The following is a 27,553-nucleotide window of genomic DNA, read 5'->3' on the forward strand; positions in this document are numbered from 1 at the left end:
AATGTTATTAATTAAATCAAAAATTGTTTACCTAATTTTCCCAAAATTCTGTATTTTGTGCTAGTTACATTATTATATGTTATCTAGTAAATATTATTTATCAGTCTAATCAATGAACCACATAATATTGTAAAAATAAGCAACAACAATGATGAAACTAGAGAATCTTTTTCGCAGATTAAAATCCTGTCATCCGATTCTAAGTAGAAAATTTGAACATAATTTCATCATTAACAGGCGTTTATGTTATTATTGTGTATTCGTATTTTTGAAATTCAGTGGGTTTTCTTGCACATTCTGCATGTGTGACAATCAAGATTTTATTTAGAAGTGCGAGTTTAAACTCAGACAATTCAGGTGAGTCCAGAGCTGAGTGAATGTTTTTGGACCACAAAAGGTTGGGACAGGAATGTTCCCTGTGCAGAAACTTGTTTGAGGCTTTTAAGCGAAAGTAATACAAAATGGACTACTAAAAGACAGCAACAAAGTATATAATTTTTTAAAACAAATACAATTTCGATTTAAAAACATTTTTTTTTACGATTTTTGTTGGGACTGCAACAGGTAATCAATTCGTTTTTTTCTGAGCCATTTCTAATGATTATTATGGCATGTTAAATCCTGTCCGTATTAGAAAACTTTTAGCGTATATTTGTTTTATTTTAATAAAGTAAGATTTGTAAGTTTTAATTTTTTACTGCTGTAAGTTCTAGTGTGTTAATGATGTGATGCGATTCAAAAAGTAAAATAAGTAGTTGTGGTCCAACAGTTCCACTTTTCTAGTATTTTGAAAGCAGCATTCTTGCTTAAAATTGTAAAATTTGACTCTGATCGCTCTCTTCGCGCGCTTTGTGACACTACCCAGTGCGTTGAGCAGAATCCTGTTAATAACATGTAGCTATTTACCAAATCTGTCGGCAGATGTCGCTAGCCGCGATAAAATTGTAAAATGAAAGTAGGATTCCTATCATAGTGCTACTGGAAGTCGATATATTAGGTTTCTTTTAACTCTTAACCTACTCTACTTTCAACATTTCATTCATTTTCAGTGTGAACAATTAAACCAGAAAACCTGAAAAACTAAAGGTATGTATCACATTTTTTGTGTCTGATGCGCTTTACTTTCGTTTTCATGACAACCTAACCTCAAAATTTGTATAGAGGGGATGACATCTGACCTTAAATTTTTGCCAATGACAGCATGAGTAGTGCGAGTTTGACAGTTTAAATAAGAATAGTTCTTGAAACGAATGCAAATTTGTTTCTTTTAAAGTAGAGTCAGTTTAAGTGTGTGATACGCAAAGTGCGGTCATCATGACATCGGCATCCGCAGTCCGAAGTGTACTTGTAAACACGTGGATCGTCTAAAGTAACAAATAAAAAAAACCGCAAGATGCATCTGACCCAGTGTTTGGACGAGGCAAATAGTCAATCTTTGCTATGGAAGCAGATTCTTTCAGCAGTGTTTTATGGCGTGGCTTCTTTCATGATTACTGTGATCAACAAAACGGTGCTCACGACTTATCAGTTTCCGTCGTTTCAAGTACTAGGTCTTGGACAAATGGTTGCCACAATTGTTGTGTTGTTTGTGGCTAAAAAGCTAAGGTTTGTGAATTTTCCAAGTTTCGAATTGAACACTTTCGGGAAGATATTTCCACTACCATTGATCTACATTGGAAATATGCTCTTCGGACTTGGAGGGACTAAAGAACTCAGTCTTCCTATGTTCACGGCGTTAAGAAGATTTTCAATTTTGATGACAATGATACTAGAATTGTATATTCTAGGTGTTAAACCAAGTTTTAGTGTACAGTTTAGTGTATACACTATGATAATAGGCGCCGTTGTTGCCGCCAGTAATGATATAGCCTTTAATTTACAAGGCTACATTTTTGTATTATTGAATGATCTCTTCACTGCCACAAATGGTGTTTATATGAAGAAGAAGTTAGATTCCAAAGAATTAGGAAAATATGGACTCATGTTCTACAATTCACTGTTTATGATCGTACCAGCAACTTTCTTCGCTTTCTACACAGGTGACTTAGACATGGCATATAATTACAAATATTGGGATGACATGATCTTCCTTGCTCAGTTCCTTCTATCGTGTGTTATGGGATTTGTGTTATCATACAGTGTTGTGTTGTGTACATTTTACAATTCAGCATTGACCACGACCATCATAGGGTGTTTGAAAAATATTTGTGTTACTTATTTAGGGATGGTCATAGGAGGTGATTATATCTTTTCATGGGTTAATTTTATTGGTATTAATATTAGTGTAATAGGAAGTTTAATTTACACTTATGTTACCTTTAAAAGAAAAGATTCCACCCCTGCTTATGTGCCACTTGCCACTGAGAAATCGTCTAAACTTGAGAATGTTGTATAGTACAAGATTTATTAGCTAATGTTAGAAGAATATTTTTTCAATTGCAGGGTTTATCTGGCTAGGTGGTCAAAGTTCAAAAATTTAATCCATGTAAGCGTTGAAATCTATTTTGATTTTGGCCACTTATGTAGACATAATTTTAGAGGATTAAGTCAGTGATTTTGTTTTATTGCAAATATTTATTTATTTGAGATTTCTAAAGAATTTGAAGACTAGTGCAATGCATTTGACTTTGTCAAATATTTATTATTTTCACGAACTTTTCGATAAATACTGTCAGCGCCATTAGCAAACTATTGATAGGAAAATTAGGAGTTTTTTGAGTGCCTGTCTGCATAATTTAAATAGTGGACATTAGTTAGTTTAACCGCCAAGATCTAAAATCTTCATAGTTCTATTTCACTAGTTAATTTTATGCATTATTTATTGCAGACTATACATGCATTAACACAGAAACTAGGTAAATAAATGATTATTATTTAATTTATTATTAATTACTTTATATATTTTTTTTTCTGCTCAATATACATGAAATTATACTCATCTGTTTATATAGTGCCATTTACATTAAGTACTGATTAGTCAAAAGAACTTAAATATTTTCGTTAATCTAGGCGTCGACTTTAACACGTATGTGTTACTATCAAATTAATTTGTGCATTTTTACGTATATATTTTATTGCTTTCTGTCTCAGATTCGAGTTTAACATTCAAATAGAATTTTGACATTTGTTGCATAATGTTTGTCATTTTTTATGTCATACAATGAAGGCTGGCAACTCACATGTTTTATTTTGTGCTGTTATACAAAGTAAAAACGGACTTAAGGAATAGATTCGATAACACTAAAATTCAACCAAAATTCATCAAGAAGAAGGAGTTTACTAAGTTGGACTTGCTGTCACTTTGTTTGTGACACGTGACTATTGTAATATACACTTTTCACAAATGTGACAACGAATTACATGAAATTTCCGGTTAGCGTATTAATGTTTATGGTTAACTAATGACTGACTAACTGAATTTTATGTCCCTGTGAAGATAATAATCTATCGTGTGCAATAAATGTGGTTTCGTATGATTTTCTGATAATAAAGATTAGAAACGTGCATTTTCACTTCAGATGATTACAAAAGTTGCATTTTGTAGACCAGTGTAATCGACGATATTTTACAAAGATGTCGGAATTATTTCCTATTTATTCTTTAATGGCGGTGCTTGTTTATAACCTCAAAAAGAACAAATTGTAATTATTTAATTTAATTAATTTAATAATCCTTCGGGCATGTGCAATTGTATACAAATAATTTCTCATCAATTTAGCATTGTAAACTTAAAATTACACGAATTTGCCGCTCATTCTGACAGTAACATGTTATCATAAACCACCATATGTAACGTCAGTTTGACAGTTTCATTAAATCCCTGTTTCAATAAGGCAGCTTTGTATATACTGTGTATTTTTTTAAATAACTGTCAGAAAAACTTTCATTGTTTTCCCAGTGGTTCAGTGCACCCTATATTTCTATGAACACAAGGAATGTTTCCTTCTAATCTTACATTTATGAATAAATTCCAGAAACGTTAGGAGCTTGATTTAAAAATAACTACTCTTATTTTCTCGCAGTCTAAAGTATTTAGTTAGTCTATGTAAAGATGTAGATGTCTGGTTAAATATTATAGATAAGACAAAAAAGTGTAATATAGCAGCTAAAATCATTGCAATCAGCTGTAATCAAAGAAACATTCATTTTGGTTCACTAAAGTATTATTTTTTTCACTAGCTATGTATCTTTCAATTAAAGGGTAGAGGATTTTTCAAAAAAAACCATCATTAACTATTATAAATTTTTATATAATAAGATTCTTAATGGTCAAAAAATTATACTACATTTTTACATTTTGAAAGATACTCCTTTTTTTACCCGTATACCACAATAGATTGCTGATCTTAGAAAAAGTAGTGATAGAAATTATACGGAAGAGAATTATACTGAAAGAGAAACATAATAAGTAACCTTTGATTTATCTGTTTTTGAAAGTAATATTGAATTTTGTAAGAAACGAAAACTGGGATGCAGCTGATTATTTACGTGCAGATATTCTTGAACATCTGTGACCTCTTTCCCCTTCACGTCAATGTCGGTGATTGTTTTGAGATGCATACTGTGTGGATATTTTTGTTTATAATTTTCTTGCCATGTTCTCTCGGAATCTGAAAATGGTCAAATGACACTCCACTGTTCGAATGTCATTTTTCTAAAAATCAAACCTCGAATTGTTCTGTTTAATTTTTTGGTGAAATTTACAAACTCGCAACTTTTAATTTAAATTAAACAAACGACTAAATCTTGACAAAGGTCATGCGTTTCGCTAACAAGGTTCGCGTCATCAAGATAACTGCGTCGAGATCATTTAATGTTGTGAATATGTAAAGGAATATTTAATGATGTATCCATTAGTTTTAATCTGAGCTAAGTGTGAGTTGCTAGTCTCCATTCTAGAAGTAAACATGTTTGTTACACAAGACTTGATTATTTTCATTATTACTACCAAAGTGTGTGGTCACCGGAATAAGCTGTACCAAAATTGTATATACCAAATCATTATAATAATAATACTTTATTCCCAACAGGTAATAATACCTGTTGGGAATAAATGTCTTTACAATATCAATAATCCTGTGATTTTAATGTTGATAATAAATAGATATAATTTTTTTGTTTGTTTTTTTGTTAACACTGAAATTGGTTCTAATTCTTTCACGTACAGTTATGTTTTGTTATTTCACTCCACTCCTCTTGTAAAGAAAACAAAAATAACGCACAAATGTACTGACAAATGCGTTACTAACTAATTAAGGGCCGGTTGCATAAACGCAAATCAAATTTAATCTCTGATTAAGAACAATTGTAACTATGATAATAACAATCGTAACTGTGGAGGTAATCAGAGATTAAATTTGATTTGCGTTTATGCAACCGGCCCTAAAAGTGTTAAATATACTTATAAGCATTTTTTTTATTTTAAATACATACTAAAATAGTTATTTCAGTTTTCTTGAAATTTTTTGACATTGTAAATATTCACAAAATGTAGTAAGAGTTCATTTTAACGTATACGTGGCTAATTTATATATCCTATACAGAATTATAATTTTTGTTGCGGTATGAAAAAAATGATCCTCGGTATTTAATAGTATACACAGAAATTCTGAAATATAATCTTCAAATAACTAGACTCAGTTTTTCAATTAAAAAAAAACTGACTGCAATTTGGTAAGTTATATAAAAATTAAAAAATTCGTGTTACGCTACAAATGATTTTATTTTACGCCACTCCAAGAGCGTACGACTTTGGTTTTTGCTTTTTATTTCTAGTTTTATTAATTAATGAGATATCGAGGAGCGCGCTTATTGAGAAGCCAAGTTCACGTTTTTTTCTCCAAAGGAATTTTCTGCTAATTTAAAATTAATAAAATAAAACACAAAACTAGTTTTTAAAATCAGATTCACGACTTTGCAAATTATTTGCTATAAATGGTGTAATCAAAAGCAATAAATTTTGTGTGAAATCTTTACAAGCCAACACATTAACATAGTCCATTCAGAAAAATACTCATTCGTACAATTTAAACACGCAGAGTCTGTGTACGATCTAACAACATGAGCTATTTCCGACCCTCATTTTTTTTCTTTCTCTGCATGTCTTAAAAGTTACAATTTAGCCTTTTACCTAATTCTGATTTACATTATTAGTAAAATTTTATTTGACAATGCATAATACAGTTGGTGATATATACAGAGTGTACCATATTTATGTGCTGATTTTTTTATTAGCATATAATCTGAGCAAACATAATCAAAAATAACTATGTTCTATTTTACTTGATAAAAGAATTATCGTACTTCAAATGATGTGTTGAGGCCAGTTTTTTATTACATTATTACTAATTGTACAAAGTCCACATAAAGAGAAGACTGCCACTTTCGAAAAAAATGCCGAATTATTTCCAAAACGTAAAAAGAAAGCAAAATTAAGACAGTAGTTAGTTTACAAAAGTTGTCTACAGATTTACAAGTTCATATTTTTTACTAAACTCGATATATATCTTGTTTAAGGGTGCTTACACAGAACTTCCCTCACTCTTGAAGTTTGTTTTTTTATGATAAACCTTATAAAATAAAAAATATAGATAATATTAGTCACAGTGTAAAAAAATGCCACATAAAATAATCGCACCCACGACCTTCGCGTTACGAACAGGACACGCCAACCGATACGGCGCAGGCAATTGTAAGCGTTCCGCTTATTTTAATTAATACAAAAAGTTGTTATTCAATTTGGATTTGTTTTTGCGAAAATCTTGATGCCTGAGGCAAAAACTTAAGGTAGATTTATAAACCACAAGTAGAAGAATATACTGTTGTATAAAATTTCAGTAACAGTTATTATAGACAATTTAGAGGTGATGTCATCAATGTATTGGTCAGAATGATTAGAAAAATTGTGGTTAACGTTTTACCATCTGCACCATATTACTAACATTCATATAAAATTTAACAACAATCGGTGCAGTAGTTTCGGAGATATATGTCTAATTAAAATCCACACAGACAGGCAAATTGGAAAAAGAAGACTTATTTTTCGTACTCAGGGACCATAAAACGTCGACAAAACTTGAAAGTTACAAGTAACCATCAGTCGGATGGACCCTATTACAATACTTCCTTCGCTCCGGAAATAAAAATGTAATTCATCAAAATAAAAGGTGAATTAAAAACTGTAATTTGTGGTTTAAATTTTAAATTAAAGTTTGCTTTGTACTGCCATACAGCTAATTATTGTTACGAAATTAGACTGCAGCTTAAAGGGATAACAATTTTATTATACGAAGTGACATATGTTTGTTAAATTTAATTATAGACTGTTTTTGCTCATGGAATTATTTCTTTTTTTTTTTTAATATATAGAATTCTTTTTCAACAACAGGTTAGTTAAACATGTTTTCAGTTTCTTGTTGGGAAAAGAAGCCTTCGTATATTAAGAAAACATGAACAAAATATGAGCCCCGCCCACCCACCCTTTCTCAGTTGTGATGAATATTTTATTCGTCGTGAGCTGAAGGGCGAAGTTTAGTTGCAAATTCCTCATTTCTCTGCAAGAAATTACCGTATGAAATATGTTTTTAAAAGGGTAGAATTTTTTGGAGAAATATTGACGTTACAATTAAACTCCCCCCTTCGGTCTAATTAGGAATGAAAAGCTCATCACAATTGAGATCGGGGCGGTTGGGTGGGGCTTAATCTTTGTTCTTTGTATACATAGTTTTTTTTTTCGACAATTTTTTTACCGCAAAGAACAAAATATATTGTAATAAAAAACATAAAGTCAATCTATTATTCAATAATTTTGGACTTACTCCTAATGTAAGTCACGTAGAATATAAATTTTATAAGATTCATTTTGAGTAACAGAAAATAAAATTACTTTCAATTGTGGAGGCTGTTTTAATGGAACCCTCATTTGTTTTTTCATGTCGAAATTGATCTTTTCGTAGGCTCAATAAACATACTTTTTGAGCTTACGCTCAGGAAGTATTGTAATCGAGTCCGTCGGCCGATTTCTAATTTTAAGTTTTCTCGACCTTTCATGACCCCTAGAGTACGAAGAAATAGGTCACCCGTTTCCGTCTGTCTGTCTGTCTGCCGTCCCCACTAATAATGTGATGACGTCACTTCCAAATTATACATAGTAAGTGGATCTTAAATTGTATAAAATAACGTAGTCCTACACATGTATTTTATGAGCCCGTGTTGAGTTTTTACCCGAAACGTCCAGATTTTTGAAAAAAAATCAAAATTATAAAACAACATTTTGCAGTTTAATTTTGAATCTGCCAAACCAAATGCTTTGAAATTTTGCAGATGTTTTAAAGTTCTGAAAAGCATAATAAATTTTTAGTCAAAATATCTTATCTCCTCCAAAAAATTCATGACGTCAGCTGCAAATTTTGCCGTACAAGTTCAATCTAAAATGTGCAAAATATGATGAGTTTTTACGTGTGATTTATCATTCCAATATTTTTTGGATTTACTTATACAAAGTGGCTCAAAAAAATTAATGAATGCATGAATTTATTTAATTGATTTAATCAGGAACTGCAAAACCGAATGCTTTGAAGTCTTGGCGATTTTCTAAAGTTATCATAAGCAAGGTAAATTTTTCATCAAAATATTTTTACTCATCCCCCCTAAAAATTGATGACGTCACCTCAAAATATTGCTGCATAAATCCTATTTTAAATGTGCAAGATATGATAAATTTATACGTGTGATTTATCACTGCATTAATATTTTTTAGATTTGGTTATACAGGATGCCTCAAAAAAATTAATGACTGAGTCAATTTATTTTATTGATTAAATCACAAATTGCAAAACTGAATACTTTGAAATATTGCAGGCGTTTTAAAGTTGTTGTAGGCTGACTTACAACAGCATGGTAACCTTTTAATCAAAATGTATCTGTTTATCAACCCCAAAAAGTTGATGACGTCATCTCAAAATTTTACCGGACAAATCCTATCTAAAATGTGCAAAGTATGATCAGTCTAGACTTGTAATTTATCATTTCATGCATATTTTTTAGATTTGCTTATACAAGGTGACTCAAAAAAATAAAGAATCAGTCAATTTATTTTATTGAGTAAATCAAGAATTGCAAAACTGAATACTTTGAAATATTGCAGACGTTTTAAAATTATTATAAGCATGGTTAATTGTTAATCAAAATATATCTGTTTATTCCCCCCAAAAAATTGATGACGTCATCTCATAATTTTGTCGAATAAAATTAATGAAATCAGGAACGACTCACTCCATTTTCCCAGAAAATTTTAGGAATGCAATACTGTTATTTTTAGTATTGCACTGCAACAATCCAAGTTGATATACGTGTCCTTGCAAAAATGTTGATGACGTTATCACTAAATTGTGTAAAGAAAAAACTCAACTCGAAAATGCTGAATATGTTCCACTGTACTTCAGGAGCGAGCGAAGTTCTGTCGAACCAACTTTTGACCATTTTTTTTTATTTCCCGCACGTAGGTCAAAAGACAACACTAAATCCATCTGACGACTGGCTATTTTCATGTTTTCTCGACGTTTCATGGGCCCTAGAGTGCGAAATAATAGGTCTCCCGGGTCCATCTGTCTGCCTGTCCTTCGTCTGTCTGGATTTTTATTTGACAGATGATCTCCAAAACTGTTGGACCGATTGTTGTTAAACTTTACACGGTTATTAATTAGAACTATCACGTATGTATATGGTACAACGCCAACCAAAATTTGGCAAATCATCCCCACAAACAAAAGGATGATGTCATCTCCAAAATTTACATTAGTAAATATTATTTAGATTTTATATAATAAAATATTCCTGCACTTGTTGTTTATTAATCCGTGTTGAGTCTGTGCCCTACACATTCAGATTTCAATCAGAATTCTGTAACCACAGTTTCCAATTTAACTTTCGAACAGCAAAACCGAATGCTCTGAAATCTAGCGAACGTGTTAAGGTTTTCGTAAGCACGGTAAATAAAATCGATCAAAATTTGTTCCGTTTATAGGATAAGATTAAATATTTGTAAGATATGTTACAAATATTTTTTTATTTTTTTAATTTTACAATGTGGATAAAGGGATGCACTTTGTTGACAGTGTCAATAAAATAGAGTTGTAATAAACAGTGTTTATAAATAAAAATTAAGATTAATTTTCCAGTATCCCGACCTTAGTTTTTTCAAAATAGAACAACCGGAATTGTATTAATCAAGTTTCACTCTGTCTTTATTCACGTTTTTTCTTCCTCGGTGTTTTCTTAGCCTAAAGTTGATCGTTTCTGATCCAAATTTTTCAAAATAACGTGTCTAAAAAAATTATGTTATGCCAACGGATAGAAATATTGAAACTTTGTAAACGGCATTGTTTTTAGCTTGAACTGGGAAACTTAATTTATTTAATATGTATTTTACTTTTTGTTTCTATAAGCGTAAAAAAAATGCTGGTTAGATCCACTGGCCTCACTCCTTTTGTTTAGTTCAAAAAGCTCTCAGCTACCGTTCCATTTATTCCATTTACTCTGTCGGCATCATTTCTAGTTATTAATTTTGTTAGTTTATCAGAACATTGTTTTTCTGATGACCTCGGAAAATTTATCTCTCTTCACGTTTCATAGTCTTGCTTAAAACCAGTGAATAAAGATCTGCAGTGGTGGACTGAATATCATTGTTTTCCGGTATTTGTTTTTGCGAAAATGTACACATCAAATAAAACTGTATGTGTGAAACATGCTTAAGAACAAGATTGGCGGTATGCTGTAAACATTAACAACATTTATTATCACTTTTTAGATGTTAAAATTCCCTACTTACAAGAAGCTTTGGTTTCCGCCGTTACAAAACCTTGTTCAGATGAGTACCACTACTACTAGTAACACGTTTGAAAATGATTTTCATAAAAACCACATTCAAATTAATAACTTTCAAAGAGGACTTCTTACCGTAGGATCTGCATTTATGTCAATAGTAGATCCGTACAGAGCCGATATGATTGCTTGTCTAGGAGAAACGGCAGGTACGATAAGCCAAAAATTTAAAGAACTTAAAGTAAAAACGGAATTAAAGGAACGTCTGCTATTATGTACATGATGAGGAAAATGGAGAGTTCTGAAGAAGGAGCAGAAATATTACGTCAAAAACCAAGAATCAACTCGCAAACTGTCGACTTAGATAAGCTTAAAAAATACCCGGAAGGTACTTTAGGAAGAACTTATACACGTTTTTTGGAAGATAACGTAAGTAAGTTGTTAAACACTACTTAGTCTTTTGTACACAAACACTTTATAATATTATGCTTATTATTTCAGAATGTAACACCGGATTCTCGGCTCCCTGTCCAATTTATTGATGATGTAAATGCGGCTTACGTATTACAGAGGTACAGAGAAGCTCATGATTTATTTCACGCAATTTTAGGAATGCCGACAAATATGTTAGGTGAGCAAAATTGCTAAATCTGCTGATTATTTATGATTAGGTCATCATTGGCCGATCAAGGTTTACATTAATTTGTGGCTTTATTTGTATTGAGTAGCGTGAAGTAGGCATCCAAAGGTCGTTTGTTTTATATAAATAAAATTAAACAGAGGCAGATAAATAAAAACAGCAAGTAGTCACTAAAAAATGGGAATTTTGTCGTTGAATCGTTTTGTTAATACACACTTACCGGTAAAGGTAAATAAATACTGTATGTACGTTATCTACAATGACGTCAGGGTTGCAAGTTATAAAAAGATTATGTTTTTCTGTGGTTGATTTTACATTTTAATAGAAGGAACACACTTTTCTAGGTGAAGTAACCGTCAAATGGATCGAAGCCATTCAAACTAAGCTTCCAATGTGTATCGGTGCAGCGATTTTTGGCCCTGTTCGATTAAAACTGAAGTAAATTATTTATCACCTAAGCTAATATTGCGAGGATACTTATTTTGTGTTTTTGCAGACATCGAAATTTATATAAAAACTATTATCTACCTTGGGCTCTTGAAACAGCACACAACAGTAAATTTTTATTAAATACATTTTTCGAAAAACGATGGGAGCAACCTCTTAATGAATTACACAAGGAACTTAATATTAAGCCATTAGTTCTACCGAATACATAATTCGTAAACAGTGGATTTTTAATGGCTTGTTTTTTAGTTAACTTAAATTTTTTGTAATAATTGTAAATACAAAATAATTACTGTTTATTTTAAGTTTGACCTTCATTATTTGAATTATGTTCAGTAATTAAAGCGCACGCGCACGTTACTTAAGTTATTTCATTCTCCTCCCACAACCTTATTCCAGTCAAATTTTGACAGTTTGCCATGTTGTCATTGTAATTAACCTCATATTATGAACGCTTATTTAATCAAATTAATAACAGAACCGTATTATGTCTTTTTCTGGATTTAGTGAAGATGATATTCGTAAAATAGCAAAAGGTCATGACGTTAATAAACAAAAAGGTAAACATTTTACTCACAATTTGAAAACGTCTTTGCTTATTGTTAATTTGTTTATTTAGGATACCAGAAAACTTCCCTGAAGAAGGTTAGTTTCAAAGCGAGCCATAATGTGAGCACATCTTCAAGATCTAAATCTTTACATAACACTAATACTGCTAGAAATAATACCGCCCAAGAAATATCTGAGAACGCCAAACTAAGTATTCAAGATAAACCTAATGATGTAGCTGATGATATTAAGAAAACGCAACCAAATCAACCAGCCATAGAAGAAAAATCAGACAAACTGATAACTGAAACCGATGAAACGAAAACTGAGCCTGTAAAAGATGAAAAGAAATTCAGAGACCTAGATGAATTTGAAGCAAGGCAAAAATTAATCGAAGAACAAAATAGGAAACGCAAAGAACTATTAGCTAAAGCGTTGGCAGACAGGACCAAAAGAACACAAGAGGAAGCGCAAAAGCTGAACGAAATCCAACAAGAATTTCAAAAATTAGATGCTATGCTTTCTTGTGATGTTAAAATTTTGAGAAAGCAAATTGAACTTGCCAGTATAGAGTACATGGAATGTCAGTAAGTGCACTGAGCTTATTTTAAGTGTTGCAATTTAATGTTACGTTTTCAGAAAAAAGTATCACAAAGTAGAGAAAGAATTTCTGGAGGCAAAATGTTTGCTACACCAGAAACAAGAAAGGAAAGAAATGTTAACTGAACATTTGTGCGCGATCATAGAGAAGAATGAAGAACGAAAGGCTGAAAAATTGAATGAATTGATGCAACGGTTGCAGCTATCACCAGCAGAAGCTAATCAGAATGAAGAAAATGTAACAGTGCAAAGCAATACGAACAAAGAAAATGATGTAGGTAATCCATAATAAGTGCAATTTTAGGAATTTTATTGTGTTTTTTATTGTAACCGCCGAAGTTTTGTAACGCGTTTTAATAAAAAAATTCCTGTAGAAAGTATCTAAGGGTTGTCCCAAAAACTAATGGCTGATGTTTTTTATTATTGTAAAATTTATGTAGATGTTGTTGCTATATGTTGTTAGTAAAAGAGCAGACACTGAAAATGAACATTAAATTTGTAAAGTCAAAGTCACTCAGGATGTTTGAATTAAATATGCTCATAAAAGATCAATTACATTTTAAAAAAGGTGGCAAATAATGAATGTATACACTATAGCTTCACCAAGCTATAACAAAAGGTAACCTAAATTATTGACAAGTTAATGCATTATTGTTTTTAAAAATGTATTATGTGTAGTTAATACTTGGATACGTATATTTTTTTCGCTTATAACTTGGTGTTATTTTCTGGGACAACTCTTCTGTTCTATATTTTTACAATGTGTTTAAAATACGTGTGCATAATTATAATGAATAATGTATCGAGTTTATATTTTTTTATTAAAAAACTAATCATTGGTACAAAGGTATGACCTATTTACATAAAACATCCATGTGGAAAAATTTAACTATCTTTGTCAAATATTATAAATACAATAAATATAACTACTATATACAAGTTTTAAAACCAACTTAAAGTTTACACTATATGGCAGTAAAAAGCATGAGACAATAAATTATATATACATGACATTATTGAGAGTGTGCGCTTAAAATTTACAAGTTGAGTTTACATAACACTACTAATCTAACATTTTAAATGAACTAGTCTTTTCTTTGGTTCATACTGGCAAATTTAAAAAAGTAAGTACAATTCTTAACGTGAAATTCTTAAATTTCAGTCTTCCAATCAAAACAACTTCCAACGTGAACTAAATACAATTACTCGAATAACATGGCATTATAGTGGTTAACATGGTGATTCACGATAGAAGGATAAATTTTTAAATATTAAAACACCAACTTTCAACAGTTTTCTCTTTGTTTCACCTTCATCTCGCTTTGGGAAACCGCAATCCACTCGTTTCTGGAACTGTCAAACCATGTGAGGCCTAGGTTATACCTTCCATTGAGATTTGCATGTTGGCAGTGTGAAAACCACCAACCGCCTTCGTAGTTGCTAGCACAATGGGTATTTGAAATATCCCTGTCGTTATCGACAGTTGAAAACTCCATGTGGTTTTGGTAGTCTAGGGCGTCGCTGGCATTCCCGCTGTAGTTATTGACAACTAATTTGAAACCCATGCTGTAGTCTGCGACGCTGAATTCATCGTAAGTCGCCTGCCAATACTTTCCGTAGATGTCTTTCATGTTGATTTGTAGCTTAGTACAGTTTTTCTTTGTCAAATAATGCAAATTCCGGTTGCCTAACCAGTGTTCGCCCGTCGCTGATCCAAATCCGTTGGAATACTCGTTCCAGTTGCGATTAAAGTTGACAGATCCGTCGTATCTTTTTTGGATGGTGGTCCATCCGTCTTTGCAATACGCTAAAATGGGTTCACCATCCCCAGGAGAGATTAGATAAATACCGCTAGGACCTGACACAGCACCGCAATCATGAGGCAACTTGTTCACGATACTCTTGTATTCTTTTTCGAACGATTTCAGTTCTTGAACTAGATGAATTGTAGATTTTGTGGTGTTAGAATCCAGTGTGGCTGACTCAGTCTGAAACAAATGCAAATATTGTAGAAAAGACACAACGGAACATCATCAAGACAACTGAATAGCGTTTCACAAAATGGAATCTCGCTCATATGGGATCACTGAAGCTCGCATAATTAAATATTTGCAAAAGATGTTTGACAATCTCGGCTTGAACAAAGCGTTTTCGTTATGTCTCCGTCTGATAGCGAGTTCCATTGATTGTTCACAATAACTCATGTCTCGTATGAGCATATGGAGAAGTGCTACATGTATGACAATACACAAAGGATAGAGTTTAATTGAAATTTTAATGAAATGTCAACTAAAATGGAATGATAAAACATTCAAAGTGAAATCGTTGGTTAATAAAGGCAGAATAAAATGGGAAGCAATATCGTTTTAAAACCACTTTTAATGGCGCTTTCTGATACTAAGCTTTGTAGGAACAAGTTAGAGTGCAGAGCAGACATTTTTCAAAAGCAATTTATTTTTCAATTTCTGCTAAAACTGTTTCTGTCGTAAAAGAGCGTGTGAATGATGCCTTTTATAGAGACTACGGGAATCACAGTTGTTTTAATGAAATTATGTCTTATTTTCTAACTTCTGGGTAACTGGACAGAGTTCGATAAAAATAGTACCTATCCAAAACCAGCTGATTGCGGCAAGTTACTTTAGAATAACTGAGACATTTACGTCAATATCTATCCTTCACCTAGAAATAACTTTCATTTGTAATTTACGATACCCCGATTTAGTAGACGCGGCACATTTATATAATAACACGTCATTATTTTTTTCAAGCTATTGTACCTCAAACAATTTTAGTAATGTGTGTACAAGTATACATTTTTCTCAATAACAGACGGAAATTTCCATTAAAAATGTATGGAGTCTATATTTATTTAACTCCGGTGCTCGTTCCACGGACATCCGATATAAACAGAATACCGGAGTTCACCCGTTTCATGTATCTTCTGCAACGTGATATTATAATTATACATTTTAAAACTTGAGGAAATACGAGAAGCGACAAGTTTCTTTGCAGTTTCAAAGACACTTAAAACTTTGTAGGAAGTTGTAAATGGAAATACCAACCTTAAGAATATGGTCATGTAGCTTCGATGTCTGCACGTTGGCCGACTTGGTTAACCCACCAACTTGTTCCTCGACTTTCTTCAGCCGCCCCCTATCCGTGTCTGTTTTATCTTGCAAATTGGACACACTAACCCCGATGGCTTTCACCGATTTCCTGGTATTTGTTTGATCTTCTCTTAACAAAGATATTTGCGAAACGGCATCAGCAATTTGAATTTCCAATTTGGAGATTTCTTTACGGAACTCCGGGAAACTCACATCCACCTTATTCTCGATGCTCTCTACGTTCTCCAACAGTTCCAACATCGACATGTGTAATTTATCAAAATTGGACATTTGCTTAGTCAAATTGGCAATGGATTCGGTGTTAGATTGCTGCTGGCGCGCGAAATCATCCCTCCCCATTTCCTTAACTTTCTCCATTCTAATGTAGTCTTGGATTTCGTTGCCGTTGATTCGATCGTACACTTGATCAGAACCGGCGATTTCCTTGTTCTGGACGTATTTTTGAAGCAGTTCTAGTTCCTCTTCCACTTTCAAGAATCGGGTTTTGATTCGCTCGTTTTCGCGGTGCAACGCTTTTGATGCTTTTTCTAAATCGACGACGTGCTTCTTGAGCAGTCTTTGATGTCGTGAAGGGTGGGCCAGCGGTTGCTCGGAGGGCGACTCTATTGTCATTTTCTTTTCGCTCAGAATTTGCCAGTTGTGATTCCACTCTAGCTGGGCGGCCTTTAACTGCAACAAAAGACATACATCATGAGGACACATTCCAGAAACGCGACACTGACAATAGGTGCAGTTCGGGGTCAGGCGTGGGCAAAATACGTCTTTATTGCTTGTTAGTTATAGTAAATCCGAGCATTGAAGCTACTATAAACATTTAGCACTTGTGAGAGGGGTTGGAGCATCGTTTAAAAACTAAACGAGCGAAAAATATTGACTAGAAGTTTCTACAACTTGAGAAGGAACGACAAAAAATATCGCAGTCTTTGATTGACGAACTACTTCAGAGAAAGCCTCTCCTCTGTCAAGCTGCAATCGTTTTTAAGAGTTTTCCCACAACGTATTAGATTTTCTTATGTTATATTAATTAGTAATGGTTTCAAAATACTTATAAATTTCTTTAAACTTATACAAACATCATTTGCATCGCCCCTGAAGGTCTATTTTATGGCTTATAATTGTATTAATATGACAACTATGTTAGCTGTTCGTTGCTGCTTCAGCGAGCGCAGCGAGCGGCGTTAATTGAACACACATTCCATACTGCAATGCACCTACAATACAAAACGTAAGATATGTCAAAAACGGCTTATCTGACGAAGTTATGCACAATTCTATTAGACATTTACATAATGTTTACATTTCTCCAGTTCGCTCGTTTTAATGAAAAGCATACAATGATTTTTTGGATTTACAGTATAATAACCAGGTTATAAATTCTCTAAACGCAGCCACTGTCATTAAACAAAAAAATATATATCTGGTACTTTTGTCAAGGTGATGTATCATTTCCTGCGATTTTATTCAAAACCTGCGCATCATTTTTCTTTCCACCTTTGACAGGTAGGATATCCATAAAAATACATTTATTTTCAAGTCTTGTGCCAAAAGAAGACGCAAATAAAATAAATGTAGACGTTCGACCCTGTTCTTGTCAGGAAGCACCATATTCTTGTTACTAACATAAATTTGGACATATTTAATGCTTTTAATAATAATTAATTAAAATCCGTCTTAACTTTGAGTATAACCCAAATACGGATGCACAGCGTTAGTCTTGGCGCGGCGTTAATTGGCTCATGTGAATTTAGTAGGGGAAATGATGATAAAATGGACCGTGGAGTAAAACAAACCACGAGAGATTATTATTAAAGCAACGGCTTAATTAATATTTGAAAGCTAATAATAGGTGAATAATGGCGTAATTACAAGCTTCAACGCTAATTGCTGGACCTATATGACTCATTAATTGTTGGCGATTGCTGATTAATTGTATATAGCGCTTAATAGTAACATTGTTCATAAATATAATTTAGCTCTTTAAATAGGATTATCAGCCATAAAATTATCACTGGTTTCATTATTGGTGCATCAGTACGGTAAGCTGCGCCAACAAAGAGCACAAGGTTGGTATTCGTTCCGTTCCGATTATGCAACGAATGCCCAAAAAACAAGAATTATAATTTATGTGGATTAAAATGACCAGTTTATAAGACGGACAAAGTTAATTGCCTAAATGGTCGGTTTGTTATTGTTTCCTCCGCAACGCCCCCAAGCCACCAAATTTCGAAAGATCAATAAAGACCTTATTTGCGTACGTAAACGGACATTTTAGGTGGTTATGTTAATTCTAGCGTAGTAGGAATAAATATTTCATGGTGGAGAAAGGCGACGGTAGTCGTTTTCGTCGGATTATCCCGTGGCCAGCGGCAGGTGTTTTTCGGACGCGCTCCAGCGTGTGTCCGATATTCAACATGTTCCACCTGCCATTTCTGGCCAATGACGACCGCCAGTCGAAAATACCGACCCACCAAGCGGGTCATTTTATTGTTATTATATCTTATATCAAATGAACTTTACATTCCGCCGACGAAATTGCTTCGATTTTTTCCAAAGAACAAGTCTGAGGTGACGCAATTTATAGCCCGAATCGAGTGGAACTGTCGCCTTCTGTTTCGCCAAGTAAATAACGAATAATAAATGGCCTATTTGGGCTCAGTTCGAAATCGATGCCTAAAATTCAAGGAAATTTGCGTGTTTTTCGACTATCAGTAGACATCACCTGTTGTGGGGCTATTAAGGCGCGCTGCATGAATAATACGACGGTCAAAGAAAATGCTAATTTTCGCCGGCGTTATGTAACATCAGCGGCTCTTGAACGTCTCTAGAAATTTAAATTCCTCGTTGCCTTCAAAAGCGTAGACATTCCTGTTGATATTAACAGCGAAATTTTTGAAAATAACGTTACAGCGTTTCATTTTCATTGAAATGAATGAATCGTTTTTGTCGGTCGTGAAAACAATGTTCGACGGAATGCAATGTCACCTCATAATTGAGTTTTATTTTTGGAGCGGCATTTAAATCTCTCCTAAATGCTGTGTGGAATTACGAAGAAACCCAATATTGTACTGTATTTTTCTTTTGGAGTTTTTACTTTTTCCTCACCGCAGCAGCTCGTCATCCGTAGAATCAATACATGATTTCTCTAGGTAGTTAGTCTTGATTTAGTCAGAAAACTTATTTGAATGTAAAAGTTACATGAGGATTTTTAGTTTCTTCAGCAGATTTACTTCTCGTGCCTCTAACTCGTGATCACCTTATTATTCAAGACATTTACACTCCTAGTAATTAATGTTAAGTCATCAGTGGTGCACAGTTGGATATCTGTGGTTTTTAATTAATATAAAATTTGTGTGAAATATTTCCGGATATGGCTTGACAAGGATCAGCATATTAAATCTGCTAGACCATGGTCTATGTCTTTTTGAGTATTTTTCCATCCAAAATACCATGGGAGCAATAAAAAACGCGATCAAAACAACCACGGATTTTGATTTGTCTTTGAGAGGACTTGTCAGATTACGGTCACTTTGAAAGTTTGACCCGAAATGCAAAGATTAAAAGATAAATCTTTAAAAATCCATGGGTGTCTTTAACCGTGTTTTTCGTTGCTCTCACGATACAACGGAACGCGTGGTTTTGCATCTACTAGGTAATTTATAGATAATAATTTAATATTATGTAGTACAGAGATAATTTATTTCATACGTTTTTCAATCAACTGAGGTCATCACTTTTTTAGGAATGAAATATATTTTAATCTCCTTTACGTATGAACAGATTTTCAGCACTTTTCTAAAAAACCGAGTGATTATTAATGTTTGTGATTTTTTTGTAAGGTTGGCAACATATTTAAAATTTTATGATGGCATATCTGACGTCTGATAATTCAGAATTGTCACCCTAATAATTTGCTTCAATCATTAATAGATAGTCACCCCGTATTAATGAAATCAAATACACAATTTTTGCCATATTTAAATTATATAACATTTAGAAATAACATCACCAACTTTTTGTAGTGGAATAAATAGAGGGTAAGTCACCAAACACGGACTCGTCGATAGCTCATTATAATTTTATTATTAGAACTAGAAAAAAAAGTTAAAGACTAAAGTTTGATGATTTTATGTGTTCTGTTTTTAACGTGTAGTACGCAACTTAGGCTTTATCAGCAGAGTTTATTTTTGAAATTCCATGCGACCTTGTTACGATATTCCAATTTTCTTTAAATTTTTAAGTAATGGAAAGGTTCAGTAAAAAATCGCAGTAGGGTTATTTTTAAAATCTGTGTTACAATATTTTATGGAGAGATACAATAGAGGTATGCGCTTTGTTGTGACAAAAATAAAATTGGGTCTTAATATAGTGTTTACAAAAAAATTAATTATTACTATTTTCAAATATTGATTTCTCAGTTTTTTTTTTCTTTCTTAAAGTTGATTGTTATTGAGATTTTTTTTTTAATTACTTTTTCCAGATGTTTAATGTGTGTGCAACTGATGTTAGTTTTTCTTAGAAAGGGCAGAAATGTTGAAATTTTAGAACATTATGCAAATTAATCAAATAAATTTATAAATATAAATCCGTCCCATAAAACATATCAACAAAATTATTTGTTGTAATTTGTGTTCAAAATTTTGAGGTGATAATGGCATGTTGTTGAAGTGTTCGTTGTCGTCTTGGTAATTCAAATTTAAATTAAAAAGTTGGCACTACCGCATATTTTAAAAATTTACGGAATTAAAATATTTTAACCATTTATTTAATTAAAATTGTTAAATGTTTATAACAACAAAAAAACACCAAAAAACAAAAAAAAAACTAATTTTGTCTATCTCTCCAACACAAAATATTGCAACCCAGATTTTAAAAATGTCATTATTGCGATTTTTTGTGAACCTTTGTATTGATAAAAAAAATCAAGAAAACTGGAACAACGTGGCAACCTACAATGGAATTTCAAAAATCAACTATGGTTACAATGCCTACGAAAAAACTATTGAGAGTATTTAAAAATATATACGGTGTTCTATTTAAAAAGGCTAAGTTGTGTGCTATGCGTGAAAAACAAATCACGTCTGTACAGCCGAAAATAATCTTAATGTATGCTATACGTTACGCTGAAAAACGGTATAATTTTAGTCTGTGACTTTTTTCTATCTGTAACAATTAATGAAATATCGAGGGCCGCGGTTAGTGACTCACCTTGTATATAATATACCAAATAGTCAATGTATTTGCTTAATAACAAAAATAATGAGATATTGCTAAAATTCTTTGAAATAAGTAGCACACTTGAGCCAATTTGATATTCGTAAAAATCAATTTAAAATAAATGACTACACATCATACTAATTTAATCTGGAGAATCTAATTTTGAATTTAATTACATGATTATCTAATTACACGATTATGTTAACCACGGTTTTAAAATATAATCAAATACATAATTCTAGTTTCTTAGCTAATTATAACATTTGATTTTGCGATTTTTATTTTTTGATGATTATTGATAATCCTGCAGATTAATATAAAATTATGACGTCATCAACTTTTCAGCAAGAGGTTAATCACGCATTTAGTGAGGCGTTTAGCGACGTCCAATTGGCGTAAAGTCGGCCACGTGGTAGTTTAATGCCATATTAAAAGTTTAATAATTGCAATTAAATATTTAATTGCGCTTGTGTAAACCGCTCAACATTTCAATCACTACATAATTTCGTATATCTATTATCGGTTTAATAAAATCTTGAAACTTACGTTTTCATACTGTAGGAATTACAATGCTTCGCTATCTACCCTCGGGAAATAAAGTTATATGGGATCTACAATTGTTGAATTAACGACACATTTTCATTTATCGTATATATATTTTTTTTGTTAAAGTTGGCATAAAAAATATGCTGTTTTATCATTGCTGAATTAGGCCTTTCGGTAACAAAATATTGTAAAGCCCGGAGGTCTTCAGGAAGATTTTATAAACATGATACATTGTTTACTCATTTGAGTTGATATGTGAACAATTTAATCGATGTTTCCCCTGATCAATAAATGAACAATGGAAACTTACAGTTAAATTCCAACAATGAAACCGAAATTATTTCATTTCAGGATTTTTATCCTGACAATCCAACTCGAAAATTCTTAACCAATAAAATGGCAGAATTGTTTGAAATTTGTCCAATGGCATTCACCGAAAAATTTTTTCAGTGAAAAAACATTCTTCTGTCAGGCAACAACACTGTTTTTCAGCGAAAAAAAATATGTCAAATTAATTTGTCAAACTTGTCAAATGAACTTTAATAAAAAAATGATAATGTAACATACAAATTACTTTTCTGTTGGCGTTAAAGGCATAATCTTCCAAAATACTGGACACCTGGTTCATTTCGACTGTTTTATTCAGAGGAAACTTGCGTATATCACAAAATTCTGTAAACTGCTTCCAAATTGAATCTTGCGTATTTGCGGTCTTTCGGCACTGACTTTCTTTCACTGCATTTCGAATTTCATACACAGTCTTGTTACCAAATCTTGCTCCCAGAATTAAGAAAATCAACCAGCAGCACACACAAAATTTGATGTTTATAAATTTATTTACGTTTTGCCTTGTTGTTTTGTTACTATTTAGACTAAGTAGGTATGGTTACTCAACTACTACGCTAACTATAAATTATGTGAATTATTGTCCGTAAAAAGTAAATAAAAATTTTCTCTTTGGATTGTCAAGCCGAATATAACTCGTGATCTGATTTTTTCTGCAAAATTTGTGTGAAAATTAACTCGTAGCTGTTGCTTTTGGAAAATCACACTCGTCTCCTTCGTCGACTCGTGTGATTTTCGTCGCAACAGCTACTCGGTAATTTGTGTCACAAATTTTGTCGGAAAAAATCAGACCACTTGTTATATTATATTTGAAAAAACTAAAAATTTCAAAGAAGACAGGCCATCTAAATTTAAAAATAAAAAAAACATTTACTTTCGATTTAAATTTCCTTAATGATTTAGATACTTTTCAACCGGATCTTCACTCGATAGTCCCTTCTCGATTTAAATTACGGTCCGGAGCCCGCAACTCGATAGAATTTTCATTTAAATTTTCTTTCAGAGTAAGTATAACCCACAGACTTGGTTTTTTAAATTATGAATTAACGACGAAACGGAAGACTAAAGTTCATGTTTTTACATGACGTAAAAATTCTTCATCTGAGAGAAAATTGTTCAGAGAATTTGAATTGCAAAGCATACGGGACCTGTTAATAAATTGTATGATTTTGTCGCATTCCAAACTGTGTTCATTCACCGTTGGTGAAACGGTAGACAAGAAATACCTGAAATCGATGGAAATATTAGTTCATTCACATGAAAATGAAAACTACGTTGACAAAACCTGGGCGGAGACAGATCTTGTTACTATGACACGGGGAGTATTTACGATTACGCACGATTTTCCACGCGGGGCTGTTTTTAAATTAGGAATTCATAAATTAGTGATTAGCATTCCCATAAAAAAAGTTTGGGAGTTTATTAATGAAACCCTTTAAATTTTAATGAACATTCGAAACAATAAAGGGGTGACGAATTGTTTGAGCTGCATGCTGAAAAACGCTCCTAACGTAATTATCTTTTATAAATTATTTTTTTATAGGTAATAATTGTCAGAAGTTTGCTGAGGAAACTTTTACCTTCCGGATTAAATTTATTCGAGGGATCGTTGCCTTTAAAATTATCTTAATGATAAAATCAATTTTTATTATTGCTTGATACTCTACGTTTAACTCAAAAATCTATACTTTGTGCGTTTAATAATTTACAGCAACAGTTTCCACCACAGCTTAAAGACTTTACGATTTATTGAAGCTGTATAGATTTCAACAGCCTGATTTTGTGAAAATAATTATACTATTGGTAGTTGTAAATTATAAACAATCAAAACTAACGCCAGATTAACATGTCAGAAAATGCAATAATTAATTAATTCGTTTAACTTTGACATTTAATTTAATTAAATTAATTTATTTACATAATACCCGACACAAATTAATAATCCCGTTTTGCAAATTTTATTCATATAAATTATACTGAATGTATTAACTAAATAAACAAACATCAGCGTAATTAATAATAACAAAAGCTCGTGTGACGAGAGCTAAAATTTTCCAGGGATACCACACTCGAGTGGCTAATTTATTTGAATGTTTAGCAAAAAGTTGCTTTTATTGCAGAAAATTACGTTTCTTTTTTAGTTCACTGAGAACAAACGGCACAAAGGTCAGGGGTCTCCGAATTAAATGTTAAAAATCAGATTAAATAACACGTAACTTCGTTGTTGTACCAGGATTCAATCCAAGTACAACAAACGACGAAACAAGTTGCCAGAGGCTGCTAAAAGTATTGGAATTTAAGTTACAATGTGGGTCTTAGAAAAACTGTATTTTGTTCTTTTGCTGAAATGACATTTAATTACTTTCTGTAAAGACGTCACCAATTTTCCTGAGACAACGAATAAAAAATTTTAATACAGATCATCTATTCTTATCTGCTTAACAAATCTCTAGCAGACAGACAGACATACACACGGAAATAGGAAAGCAAAAATGGAACTAACCAAATTAAGTAATTGCAAAACAAATTGTAATATCTGAATCTGTTTTGAATTTTTCCATATAACATGAATTTTATATGTCCTTTAATAAAGCTCGCTCCGGCGGTGATATTTATTTGATAAGTCAAATGCACCCATGTTCTCATGTGATCTCTCCTTTATTATAAATTGTGAACGTGTAACGGAAAGCGAATATTCGTAAAATTTAACAAAGGGAAAGGAAGATCGCCCCCGCTTCGATAATTTCGAGCAATTCTGTACAGAATCAGATTTTTATTTCGTGTTCAAGTACTCGCAATATCCATTCTTTCTGATGCTAACGGCTGCAGCGCCATATTTACGGCACCTGTTGGAATTTCGATTCGTACTGCGTTAAGCAGAAATAACGACCCAGATGGTTACCGCAGTCTCTTACTGAAATTCTTATTTTTATGACGACACCCCATAATCGCCGTCTAACCCCGAATTCACGGCACTTCATACGGAAACGACCCCATTTAATCATCCTCATATGTCAGTAACATTTTCAAGTTTTCCGAGCAAGTTTTGAAATGAGAACCACCCGCATGGGCCAATAAAACAAATCGTTTCGCAACGTAAGAGGACACTTTTATTATGGGATCGTTACTGCTTTTTTTAGAAAAGCTTTTTTGTGGGAATCTCGATTTAGTTGCGTCATTATGGGCCTTCATGAGGGCAGACGTGTTCAACAAGGGTTAAATTGCTAAATTTTAATAAGTTTTGGCGGTTTTGGGTTGGATTTAAAAGTATAATTTCTCTACGCCACTTTTATGTGCACTTTCACCGCGTACCCATCTGTTTTGATTATATCACACGGCCCTGGGGCACAGGGCCGGATCTGGAGAGAAACAGGGTGAGTTAATTACTGGAGAAACTTCAGCTTCCGAAGGAACGAATAACATATAAAAGGTCAAGGCTCTTGTGGCAAAATGTAACAAAAATAGTTCAAGTTCTCGACGATTACTACATTAAGCATCTGAATTACAGAAGCATTAAAGGTGAAAATTTTGTGGGGAAGCTTAATTGTTCCCTTTTGAGCTCATTTCAGGTTGAAAGAATGCGCGCTAATGACTCTTATGCGGATTGTTGAGTCCATTTTGTCAGAATTGAGGGCGAATGCCACCGACAAAAGTGCGAAATTAATTGTCAAAGTTCTTATATATCGATTTGGAAGTTGGGACAAATAGATTATTTGCGTCATGTGGTTCCGTAATGATTGTTGTAATAGAACTAACCGCGCTCAAAGAGCGAATTCATAGATCAAGAGTTAACCAGAGACCAATTATAGCAATTACGCTCCTCATCGAAATTCTGTTTGCGGGCTAAATAAATAGGAATATTAATCACAGTCACAACACAATGAAACTCTTCTACATTCGTGTATTCCTAGCTGTATGATGAAAAGCTCTCGAAAACAAGCCGATGACAATTAAAAGTGGGTTGTTATGATTTGGTGAGTGAGTCATTATTTTAGTAAAACACCAAATGACTTAATAAATACAATAGGAACTTCCCCCTTTCCCATATTTTACCTTATCGCCCTCCCGTTCCTCGAATTACGCAAATTAGTTCCCTTCCAGCGTCTGGTTCTGAAGAATAAATTTTTAAATAGCGTCAATTATAAGCGGAAAGCACACGCTTTTGTCGAAAACTGGTCGGATCCAAAGCTGAAACAAAATGGGAGAGAGCGTCTCTCTGATGTGAACAATGTAAATTTTTAAAACGTATGATACAAATTACTTTTATGAAACTCCATAAATCCTAATACAAGCCAGCGACGCTCCAATGAGAGTAATTTTTGAAGTGAACAAGCCAACTTTTTTTCGATGGAACAAGGGCGCGACGGACGAACATTTTTATGCAAACTTGACAAATCTATCGGCGAAAATACTTGTGTTGCATAGACAGAAATTTTCTTCGAGGCTTTCAAGCTTCGAGACGTCTCATTATAGCTCCCGGAAAGCATCTCACCTTTCAGGAATTTCATCCTCTATTGAAAAACGTAGACAACACGTCGTAAGCTTTTGTCCTACCATACATATTTGATGCCCTTTATGCTACGCATTATCCTTGTTCTTCGCCTTGGCAGCGGTTGAAAACATGCACTTAAGTCTGGCGATTTGTACAAAAAAGCTCAGGTAGAAATCGTGGAAATTTTTAGGGGTCCTTTGAATGCTCTAGAAAATTAAATCAAAATAGGGTTTGTTTATTTCGCGGGTAATCACATGGAGCATAAAAGAAAACGGGCCGTTGCGAATATCGTAATTTAAGTTTAACTACTTTTTTATGAACCCTGCATTTCGCTTGCAATTACCATAAAATATTTACGAACTCGAGACCGCGCTTTATTCAATAACCTGACATAAATTCACTTGTGGTCGCTTAAGTATTTTATACAGTTTTGCGCGAATCACGACCTCTGCCCCTCATGTTACGTAACTTCTCAGAAATCCATGGTCCAAAGAAACGATCAAATTAATCCGGACCGGGGGTAATTTGTTTCGCTTTCTCACAGGAACCATTCTCGGGTCCTAAACTCATGGGAAAATCTGATGGTATGGGATTCGCGGTTGAGAACGTGAAAACCCATCACGTCTGGGTGAAGACACAAGGACACCGATCAAGTATTTTTCACACGTTTCGTACTGCAACAAAGTGTGATAAAAATATATAACTCGATAAATTAGGGCTTTGATGCTGGCTCGGCTTAACCAAAAAGGATGTGCTTTAATTTGCGCCCCT

General features: G+C 33.0%; 4 protein-coding genes across 5 annotated transcripts in view; 3 read left to right on the forward strand and 1 right to left on the reverse strand.

The window, feature by feature from the left end:
* The first annotated feature begins 966 nt into the window (after positions 1-966).
* LOC135128059 (ubiquinone biosynthesis protein COQ4 homolog, mitochondrial) lies at positions 967-12,268 on the forward strand. 2 transcript variants are annotated; one of them, XM_064054871.1, is made up of 6 exons: positions 967-1,086; positions 10,808-11,030; positions 11,081-11,250; positions 11,323-11,452; positions 11,806-11,899; positions 11,958-12,268. In XM_064054871.1, the coding sequence occupies exons 2-6, from the start codon at positions 10,808-10,810 to the stop codon at positions 12,118-12,120; spliced, it is 780 nt and encodes a 259-aa protein (XP_063910941.1). In that variant the 5' UTR covers positions 967-1,086; the 3' UTR covers positions 12,121-12,268. The 2 variants fall into 2 exon arrangements, with proteins under 2 accessions (XP_063910941.1, XP_063910940.1); XM_064054870.1 differs by lacking the exon at positions 967-1,086 and adding an exon at positions 10,537-10,731.
* On the forward strand, positions 1,174-5,114 carry LOC135128057 (UDP-sugar transporter UST74c). The gene has a single exon (XM_064054868.1). The coding sequence runs from the start codon at positions 1,394-1,396 to the stop codon at positions 2,393-2,395; it is 1,002 nt and encodes a 333-aa protein (XP_063910938.1). The 5' UTR covers positions 1,174-1,393; the 3' UTR covers positions 2,396-5,114.
* A 26-nt stretch (positions 12,269-12,294) lies between the features above and the next one.
* On the forward strand, positions 12,295-13,434 carry LOC135128058 (RAB6-interacting golgin). Its single transcript, XM_064054869.1, has 3 exons — positions 12,295-12,468; positions 12,528-13,044; positions 13,097-13,434. The coding sequence occupies exons 1-3, from the start codon at positions 12,396-12,398 to the stop codon at positions 13,344-13,346; spliced, it is 840 nt and encodes a 279-aa protein (XP_063910939.1). The 5' UTR covers positions 12,295-12,395; the 3' UTR covers positions 13,347-13,434.
* Positions 13,435-13,777: 343 nt separating this feature from the next.
* LOC135128056 (protein scabrous) overlaps positions 13,778-27,553 on the reverse strand; it is a 55,085-nt gene continuing 41,309 nt past the window's right edge. Inside the window, 2 exon segments of the mRNA XM_064054867.1 lie at positions 13,778-15,045; positions 16,120-16,854. Coding sequence (XP_063910937.1) covers positions 14,344-15,045; positions 16,120-16,854 — 1,437 coding nt within the window. The 3' untranslated portion in view covers positions 13,778-14,343.

The sequence above is a fragment of the Zophobas morio genome, unplaced genomic scaffold (assembly GCF_036711695.1).
Source record: "Zophobas morio isolate AGI-343-1 ecotype UQ-CSIRO unplaced genomic scaffold, CSIRO_AGI_Zmor_V1 ptg000012l, whole genome shotgun sequence".
NCBI classification, from domain to species: domain Eukaryota; kingdom Metazoa; phylum Arthropoda; class Insecta; order Coleoptera; family Tenebrionidae; genus Zophobas; species Zophobas morio.